The following is a 10,741-nucleotide window of genomic DNA, read 5'->3' on the forward strand; positions in this document are numbered from 1 at the left end:
GATTATCTCTATGACTCATTTTGTTGTTGCTGCCCCTATTGTTGTTTTGTGCTTTTTTTTTACATTTTATAATTTATCTCTTTGTCGACTAGCTCTGTTGCGTCTAATGTGCTTTATGAATACATTGGAATACTAATATTTTGAAACACTATCTCTGATCATCTCATTGACCTTCCATTCTTAAACTGCTGAGTGTTTGAGGAAGAAAACTTTTTGGTTTGCGTCAAACAAGCTGATGTGAATGGAGAGGTTCCCTTGTTCTTTCACGCCAGTACTGTCATGGATTTCCTGAAACATGCTCAGTGATACCTGTCAAGTTCAAGCTGTAGCTCTCGGAGGTATGTACGTCTGTGAGCATTATGGTCTGGCTGTGATGTCAATTGGATGAGACGTCTCCTCCTGGCAGATTGGCAGATTTCTTAAAATTCTTTGTTTTTCTCTGTAGTCTGCTGTACTCAGAACTGGGGCTACTGATGTTGATTTAAAAAAAAAAGTTTTAGCCTTTGCTTGACAGAAGCAAAACTAAAATAAATTAGTTGCACTTATATAAAAAAAAGATCAGAGTCACAAAAATTCCAGATATGATCGCTCTGATCTTTTGTGAAAGGTTTCAATCTTATGACAGCCTGAAATAAACAACACTTTTGTTGTGAACTGGTTTCACAAGAGGAACATTATAGCATTAACCTTTCTGTTTAACCATTATTCTTGTTTTTTTTTATTCTTGTGTGCATAAGATAAAAAGTCACAGAGTAAAAAAAGAAAAAAAAAGCAACAATTGCCTGTTTAGTTTTCCTTCTTTGAGGTTAAAATGTGAAAATCACATTATTTCCTTTTGCCTTCTGCTTTCCATCTGCAATGTTTGATCACAGTCCAGACTCAGATGACCCACAGAACTTTTGGAAATGGAAACTTCCTTCCAGGAATACATTTTTTTTTACATTTAATGTTTTTAGTTCTGGAACCAATTAATGTTTTGACTCTTCAGTTGGAAAACAATTCAATTGACATTCAAAATTACTGGGGGATGACTAAGATAAATGTTTTAACTTGTATGTGTTGTTATACTTCATTAGTTTCTGATTACTGTAATCCTAATGTCTCAATGTTTTCCGTTTTCTTTAATCAGCTTAGCCAAATAAAAGTCATGCACATCAAAATTGAAAAAAGTTACTGTTTCACCTTTTAGACCTTTCCATCACAATTAAAATTATTTGTTTTATGTTTCAGCTGCTATTTCTCATTTTTTACACTTTTTATATTATGGACATATACTGAACAAAGTAGTTAAAAAGGATCTAATCAAATTTTCTATATTTGGTGTTTTAACTCAGCCAAGTGTTGCTTCTTAAAGGCACTTGATTAAATAACCAGAAACACATGTACTATGTACTATTATATCTTTTATACAGATGATAGCAGGTCTATGAGGTCATAAATAATTATTTTCTGCACCATTATAGAAACAAATTCTACAACACAAATTGTGTTTTCCTAGATTTTCTTTTATATTCTGTCTCTCACAGTTGAAGTTCACCTATAATGAGCATCACAGACCTCCCTTTTTATTATAAAGCTCAGCAAATATCATATTTTGTCTGTAAAGTGGTACAAATTTGAAGGGATTGTGCAATATATAAGTAAAAGACATCCATGTGGAGGCATCATTTGACAGACTTTCAGAACAAAACGGAGCTACGTTCATCTAAAGTCTGGTAAATAACAGGTCTTTAAATGTTGCATTCCTCTGTAAAACATTTAAACTGAAAGAGCGTACAGTTTCCCAGCTAAACTGTATACACATTTTGACATTGACCTGTTCTCAAAAGATTCTCTTCATTATGGATGAGCACACTTACACAACACAGACACGTTCCTCAGAGAAGGGAAGCCCTTTGCCAGCAATAAAATGTTTGCCAATCTTCTTGGTTAAGCTCTTTCCACTCCACTCTTCTTGTTCCCCATTACCTCCCTCACTCCTCATATTTCTCTCAGTTGTGGAACTTTCCATCAAAGCATCTTGTTAGCGATGAGGGAGTCTCATGTATCTTTAAGCACCTGACAGGGATCTTTAACTGTGCAGTTCCAGCCAGGTCGTCACACAAGCATCACATACTTCTGCTTAAATGCCACATAATGACAAAAATGCAGTAAAAACACTTTGTGTATATACATTTATTCAAGTAAAATACACCGTCACATCCATCACTACAACATAACTGATTAGAAAAGGTTTACTTAGAAATTAGTCTCTTGCAAATAAAATTGGATAAATAAATTATAAGATAATCAGTTAAATTAAATTAAGTGCAAAAATGTAATTGATTAGCATTATTTCTTTTGAAGGAGAAAAGCCTAAAACAGAATGCACTTGACTTTGTGCTGTAGATAACGTCCAGGATTAAAGAGATTATTTATAAGAATGACCACAAGTTAGAGACTTCACGCTTTAGAATGTAGCATTAAAGCTGGATAGCAGGAGCAAGAAATATGTTGTTAGTACAGTTTTTATTTTTAAAAATTGTCAAAGTAATGCAACATTAAAAAAAATAAGGAGAAAACTCTCCAGTTTCCAGATTAATTTGCCAGGTCATTAAGATTTTCATTACCCGTAACATGACGACAATAAAGATGAAGAGAATGTTAAAAAAAATCTATCGGCTGAAAATAGATTATTATTATTGCAGTTTAATTGTTCTTTAAATAATATTTTCTTTTGTGGTCAACTATGAGAACGATTAAAACAACTGCCAAACCCACTGCATAACAGTAACTGAGACATCATTCATTGGATAATCAAATTGAGTCTATTTTGGTGTGGTGTTGGACTAAAAATCTAAACTTTGATGAAATGACTTTGTCTTTACAGTTTAATGCAAAAAAGGATTGCATTATTTTTTTATTAGACAACATCCAAAATATTCTTATTTGTCCTTATCATCCCCTGAGATTAACTTAATTTTTGTTATTTTGAAATATAAACTCAAGCCAAATCACAAGTTAAGACAAGATAACAACTCTTTTTAGTTTGCCAGTCTCTGCCGATGAGTTTAAATTGCAAATAATATGACAACAATAACTGTATTGGGTATGACATGATAAGTCATCAATCATTTGCTTAGGTATTTCATTATAATATATTGATGTGTCATAACCTTGTAGCTTGTTTTTCACCTCTTTCTTTTGAAAGCTCATGATAGAGTGACCAAGGCTTCACATGGAAACAGACTTGATTTCCCCTCTTAAGATCCAAGCTCTTGTTTGACTTTTTTTTCCTTTTAATCAGAATTAACCACTGCGGTAATATAGCCCAAAATGGAATGTCCACGCATGTGGACGCCAAGTCTTAAGAGGTTTGATAGCTAGCAGTGTAAAATAAGAAATTCATAGAAGGTAATTATTGCTTCAATAATAAAACTTTTCTCTGGTTAAAAACAAAATATATTTCTCCAGTGTTGATAAATACATAGCAGTTATTTCTGTTTGTTCAAAGTGAAATGTAAAGTAAGAAGTTTAAAAAAAAAACTTTCAAGCATAAATTATAAAATAATTGTGCGCAAAAAAATGACTTATTCTCCTCCAAATATGTTATCAATGTAAACTTGAAATTTAGTTGTACTTTTAAATACATCTACTGTATAAAAGATTTGTTCATCTTGATATAAAAGTTAAACTCACTTGTATCCACTAGTGCAAGTTGTGTGAATTTTTTTTTTCAAAAATATTAAAATGGTCAATTGTGATGTTTTTGTCATCAATTGTTTTTGTCAACTATTTTCTGACCTGCTCAGACAGGTGTCTCTGCAGCTGACAGTAAATAACCTCAGACAGGGTAGTGTGTGAACACACAGCTCTTGTTTCTTCCAAAGAGTAACTGACACCTCCTTTCTCTCCTTTCATTTGCACTTCTGTGTCATTGAATGACCTTAAATGCATCTGTTTGTCATAATCTGTTGTCGTTGTGTCTTGCTTGTATGTATGAATTATTATTTTTTTACAATTTTTTGGAGAGGATTGCAGGATCCTTTGTAAATTATTTTGTTGTACAAATAACATTTCACTCTTTTCTGAACATATGTAATTGGGGTTTTCAAAAACACTGTAATTTTGTCCAATGTATATTACCATGACTACACATAAGGTTTGTTCGGTTCCAAAACTAATGTTTTTAATTCAAGTTTGGACATTTTTTAACTAAAAAAAACAAGTAAAAGTCTGAATTATGAAGATCTGAAAACGAACAAGTGCCTATTATTGTTGGCTAAAAGCTAAATTTCTTGGAAGGATTTTTTTTAAAGAAATTAGTGCCTCACAGAGATAAAACTCAAAGTTGGTTGAAATTTTAGTGCAGAATCAGATCATGTTAAGGTTACCTCACTCACTTTAATACAGTTTAGAAACTCTAAAATGTTAAAATCTTTCAAGATTGAATTGAAATGGTTTATTTCAAGCAATCAAACAAGACTGCATACAAAGTGCAATCAACAGAAGTTTACATGCAAAAATACGTCTGACATAAGATTGTAGAGTGGGAGGAAGCAAACTTATATAATCCCACCCCAGCTGATGAACCAGAACTAGTTTTGAAGAGCTATATTAATATAATACATGCTAAAATTAATTCAGAATGTTTATAATATGATTTGCAAAATCTAAGCTGCTAATCTGAGCAGCGTTCCAGTGACTAGAAACTTCTCCCTGAGATTTAAAGGTGTAGAGAGCAGAGTATCAGGTTAGGCTGGTAAGCATTAATAAGTAGGAGACTGTTCCATGTCAACCAGAGACTGGCATCCTCTTGGTGCCTGGAGGACTTCCAGTGACAAGGTGCCATGCATGCTTTATTGGCGACCTCTATCTTTGTGACGATGGCACTTACATTACAGCGAAAGCAGAGACAACGAAAGTAAAGCCGAGACACAACAAAGGGGATTTTCTTACCTGCCGGGGATCTCCAAGGAAATACATTAATCATAGCGTCTATTCTGTCTACCTTTAAGCGTGTCTAACAGCTACTGCTCATCGTCATGCAAATGTGATTTCTCAAACATATAAAGATAAATGCAGAGACGGAACATTTTAAACCAGCAGTGGTTACAGTTGGTGAAACACTGAAGTGTCATCAGACACAGAAGGAGAGCAACATCTGTCTTTATCTGATATGTTGTAAAATAATGGACTTTTTTGGATCGTTGGAATTTTGTATTTAATATATTATCGTTTTCATAGTAATTTAATCATTTTTATAGTTGTGTTATTTTAATAATAATTGGACTAAAGGTACAGTAAATAATATAATCAATTAGCTTTTTTAAAAAGAAATCCTTACAAGTTTGGAAAAAGAGCATAAAAAACAACCTTTCTTTGACCTGTATTTTAAAAAAACATTTTGAGATAAAAAAATTCAGAAAAATAAGTCAGTTTATGCATTTTTCTAACAGTCAAATTTATGTTTTAATCTAAAACCTTTGCTTAATCTTTATTTAATTATTACCAATGATTTCAGTTGCATTTTAAATGGAGAAAGCTAAAAGTTGACATTTTTAAAGCATACTTTATAAATGCTTTAGAAAAAACAAAAACAAAAACAGGGTATTTAATACTTTCTAAAAACAAACCTCTTTTTAATTTTGATTTTTCTGTTCTATCTTTTTCTTGTTTTATTTTGTTCTGTCCTTTGGTTTCTCAAAAAGAACTTTTGAATAAAATGTATTATTATTGTCATTACTAAATCATTAAGTACCGTTAAGGAGTTTCTTATAATTCATTTTATTGAGCAATCATCATTGGCTTTCACTTTACTTTTTGAAGAGATTTGCAAGATTAAACTATTCCAAAACTTAAATAAAAATAGTGTCCAATTTGCCATAATGTTGATATTTTAGTATCTATGAGTCTTTCCAAGAAAAAAAGTATGTGTGAAAATTTTAGCAGCATTAATATCATAAAATTTAAGGTACTTATTGACAATACGCATCTCATCCTTCACACCAGGTGTCCGTTTGCCTTCTACTTTTTATGTATTTTATTTTTAATTTGTTTTAGTAAATTCCACATCCATTTGTACTATTATGCCAACAGCTGTATCTTTCCAGCAAACCCTTTTTAAAATCTTCCTTCAGCCCTCTAATGCTGTTGAGAGACAATCTTAGTTTAAGTCCAGTTTTCTCAGTGAGAAAATTTACCACCTGAAACTTGTTGGCACTAAATCTGCACTCTCAAAAATCTGCGGTGACTACATCTAGTCTCCTCAGGTCAAAAGTTAGATGCTAGCTGTGATTCCGGATCCCACCTTTACATTACAGTCTTTCATGTTATGTCACTTCCGCCATATCAATCGTCTTTGACCCTCTTCTGCGCCCCACGCTGTTCATTTTCTTTTTCACTGCCTTGCCTACTGCTTTTAGTATTAACAAGAAACCCGCATAGGGCTGCACAGTGGCATACTGGTTCAAACTTCCATTCCGACTGGGACCTTTATGTGTGGAGTTTGCATGTTCTCCCCATGCACATGTGGGTTTTCTCCAGGCACCACTTTCCTCCCTCAACCCCAAAACATACTTTGGAGGTTAATTGGTGTCTCTAAATTGCCTCTAGGTTTGCGTGTGTGACCCTACAATAGACTGGCGACCTGTTCAGGCTGCACCTTTCCTTAAACCGAACAGTTGGTGGGTTGGCTCCAGCAGCCCCATTACCCCAAAACTTATCAAGATGAGTGGATGGAAACCCATATAAACTCCAAATGGTCGAGAAAGCTGTTGCCTTTGTTGTTACTAATTCCACAGTATCAAATCATATTATACGTGCCTTAAAATAGCTGCTCTGGATTCAAGTCCCCTTAAAGATCCAATTAGGAATTGGTCCCCAAAATCCGAAATCCCATAGACCTCTATTGAGAAATCAACAGCATTTTCTCAGTTATTATACTTTTCAGAATAACTATTCTTGCTCTACGAACATTTATAAAAAACATTGTTAATCGTGTTTTTTCATGAGATTCTTTCTGTAGTGAAGGTTTTAAACTAACCAATCAGATACCTAAAAAAAAAGGATGTGATCTCATGTGAAATGTTCAAAAGACTTGATTGACAGATTCTACGAAACCTGCTTTCAGAAGAAGAGATCTCGATTTCCATCAAGCTCACTCCTGATTGGCGAGAGTGGTTGCCATAGAAACATTTCCTCAGTCTGACTCCTCTCATCAATGCTTACCAATGTTTGATTCTAACATAACGGTGTCCAGAATGTGAAGTAATTGACTTCATTTTGTTGGAACCAGAAGCAAGTCATTTTCTATGGGTGACATCACACCCACTTGGTCCAGTTCTCATATACAGTTAGTTATCACAACACAGTACGACTCTCCCTCCTTGAGACCTTGTCATCTTTTCCAAACCTGCTCCTCCCCCTGGTCTTTATCTCTTTGTACCTTTTATTTGTAGCATGTATTTATTTTTATTATTTACCAGAGTATTTTTTTTCCTGTAGTGTCCTTGAATGTTCTAAAATACACTATTAATATTATTTATATACATTCTTATTGCTATTATTAACTTACAACACAGTCCATCTCCGATACGTATTGCAGTGAATAAATGGACACAAAAATAATGTTGAATTTATTTATAAAACATAACAGCACAAGAATCTAACAACTATAGTTCAAAGTTATGATATAACCAGATAAACAGACATTTTTGCAAATGTTTTCATGAAGACCTGACCCCATTTGTTGAGAATGGGAAAACTTGTAATGTTTTTTCTCTCAAACGTCTGACCAAAAGCATCAAAATATTTTTTGATTGGGATACAAGTGAAATCTACAACTATTTGATGTGAATGTTAGTTTTTTTTGGCCAATATAGATGCTTGTGCCGCACCCACACAGTGGGTAAATCAGACTTTGATATGCTGTGATAATATAATAAAATATAAAAATTGACAACCCAGTCTCACTGACTCAAAAATGAGTGAGTATACAATGCTGTATTTAACTCCTTTACATATCTTGCTATTTAACTTACCTTTGACCAGATCAGACATTAAACATTTATATATTGAGAGAATAACAGTGAGGCTGAAGAACAAAGAAAATACTTTGACATATGTGTGATAAATATATATTCAAGCCAGCAAATATTCACATCCCTACCAAATTTTGGTTATGTTGTCTTAGATATACATAAAATGTAAGAATTTTGATACCTCTTGCAAGAGGCCGTTATCATTTACCAATCAAGAAAAATCTTGCTGGTTTATTAACAGTAACTTTGAGCCAAAAATTGCTTGAGGTATGAACAATGAATATGTTTCAAACTGCAATGTAGGATTTACATGACGTAAGGTGAGTAAAAAATATACACATAAGTACAAAGAGTCCACAATCATATTTTTGGGGGATTTATAATTTTAAACAAAAAATGGTGCAGCCTAGTTTGAATATAAAACATACATTTCCACAGGAATAATGAATTTTTAATCACAAGAATATTTCATCAGTGGTGAAACCTTAAATAGTTCGTGTTAGTTCTTCTTCCACAGTTAATTTCCTTTAATCTGCCAAATACCATTGGCTTGATTGAGTGAAGTGCTGCTTCCCTGTTTGCTGCTTGCTTCACCCTTCATTGCTTGCTCAAGAGCTTCTGCCATGGGAAGCTTGTCCTCTGCTTCCGTCTCTCTGTGGTAGAAGTAGTTGAAGTTGGAAACGATGACAGGAACGGGCAACGCAATCGTCAGTACCCCTGCGATCGCACACAAAGTTCCAACAATCTTACCTGCCACAGTAATGGGACACATGTCTCCGTAGCCTACAGTGGTCATAGTGACCACAGCCCACCAGAAGCCATCAGGAATGCTGACAAACTGCGTGCTGGGCTCATCAACTTCAGCAAAGTAAATAGCACTCGAGAAGAGGATCACTCCAATGAAGAGGAAGAAGATAAGCAAACCGAGCTCTCGCATGCTGGCTTTCAAAGTCTGCCCCAAGATTTGAAGCCCCTTAGAATGGCGTGAGAGTTTGAATATGCGGAACACTCTGACTAGTCGGATTATACGCAGAATAGCTAAAGACATGTTCTGTCCAGAATTCTCTTGTGGTGTCGTGAATGTTTCTGTGACGACAGTCACAAAGTAAGGAATAATGGATATGATGTCAATCATGTTCATGAGGTTGTGGAAAAACTCACTTTTACTGGGACAGACCACAAATCTAACGCACAGCTCAAAGGCAAACCAGGCAATACAGGCAGTCTCAATGAAAAAGAAGGGATCAGAGAAGGTTGTGAGCTTTACACCAGGAAGAGAAGCAGAGGAGAAACTGCTGGACTGGTTGACAAGTTGGACTGGGGTGGTCACAACTGTGTCAGCATCATCTCTGAACTCTGGAAGTGTTTCCATGCAAAATATAATAATGGATATCACAATGACCAGGACGGACACCAGAGCTACACCGCGAGCAGCGTTGGAGCTCTCTGGGTACTCAAACAGAAGCCAGAATTGCCTATGCATTTCATTAGTTGGAAGTGGGATATCAACGTCTTTTATGAATCCTTCATCTTCTCTGAACTGCTCCAAGGCTTCTTGGCCAAGCTCATAGAACACAATTTCATCAGCAAACACATCAAGTGGCACATTAGCTGGTCTTCGGATTTTCCCCCCAGACTGGTAGTAATACAAGATCCCGTCAAAGCTCGGCCGATTCCGATCAAAGAAGTACTCATTCCGCATTGGATCAAAGTAGTCCATCCTCTTCAACGGATCTCCTAAGAGTGTTTCAGGAAACTGGTCCAGTGTTTTGAGCTGTGTCTCAAAACGGAGGCCGGCTATGTTGATGATGACTTTCTGGTCTCCATCATCCAGCCCTCGTTTATCTACAAACAGGTCCTCACAGCACTCTTTGGTGAGCCGACTGAAGATTGTCTCACTCTCCTTCACTCCCTCACTGCTTAACAGCAATTTCCAGTTAGAAATCATGCTTGCACAGCTACTGCGACCCGCTCGGCCTGGGGCTAGCAGGACTGGAGACTGGGGTACACACAGTGTATGAGTCTGTGGAATCGGTGAAGATGAGGTGGATTCCCAAATGTAGGATGGCACAGGGCTGTACTGGGAAGGTGTGGAGGAAAGCTGGGGAGCTCGTAGAAGGTAATCAATGTCTGGGCTGTTTGGCTCAGGAGGCATGTCCACTGCGAGACCCAAGGTCTCATCAGTATAGGTGTCCTCATCATCAAGGCTGGCATCAATGTCCTCCAGGCTCTCAAAGTTCACCAGGGCCACCTCCATGGCTGTGGTTGAGCCTTGGATCAGCAGAATAGGAGAATAGCTCTCTAAGCAACAGATGAAGTTTCAGTCACTGTAAGCAGCGATGTAATACAGCATGTAGTCTTTGGCATAAATTTAGACGACAGCCTGGATAGTTTCTATACTTTACCTGCAGAGCAAAAGAAAAAAAGACAGAATAAAGAGAGTCAGTGTGTTTCTGTCAGAACTCAGAATTCATTTTTAGAAGTGAAAAGAATGCCAAACATCAAAGTTTCTACATTTAAGACAAATGTATGACACAGAAAAATAAAAGACAAATGAGAAATTTAAAAGAACATAGAATACATAATGATACATAGAGTACCCTACACACTCGAGAGTACATCACAGAAAACACAGTTATAAAACTTCTCAGAGAATTCTGGGGTGCCAGTAATGTGCATAATCAGTTCATTAACGAACAAAAGAACTGCAAAGACATGGG

At 35.7% G+C, this 10,741-nt stretch overlaps 1 protein-coding gene across 1 annotated transcript; it reads right to left on the bottom strand.

The window, feature by feature from the left end:
- Positions 1-7,615: 7,615 nt before the first annotated feature.
- Positions 7,616-10,414, bottom strand: LOC112159186 (potassium voltage-gated channel subfamily A member 10). The gene has a single exon (XM_024293094.2). The coding sequence runs from the start codon at positions 10,276-10,278 to the stop codon at positions 8,539-8,541; it is 1,740 nt and encodes a 579-aa protein (XP_024148862.1). The 5' UTR covers positions 10,279-10,414; the 3' UTR covers positions 7,616-8,538.
- Between the last annotated feature and the right edge of the window lie 327 nt (positions 10,415-10,741).

This window comes from Oryzias melastigma, linkage group LG7 (genome assembly GCF_002922805.2).
Source record: "Oryzias melastigma strain HK-1 linkage group LG7, ASM292280v2, whole genome shotgun sequence".
Taxonomy (NCBI): domain Eukaryota; kingdom Metazoa; phylum Chordata; class Actinopteri; order Beloniformes; family Adrianichthyidae; genus Oryzias; species Oryzias melastigma.

Bases quoted from the DNA above. Each gene is read 5' to 3' on its own strand.
- LOC112159186 (XM_024293094.2), bottom strand. From the start codon at position 10,278: ATGGAGGTGGCCCTGGTGAACTTTGAGAGCCTGGAGGACATTGATGCC.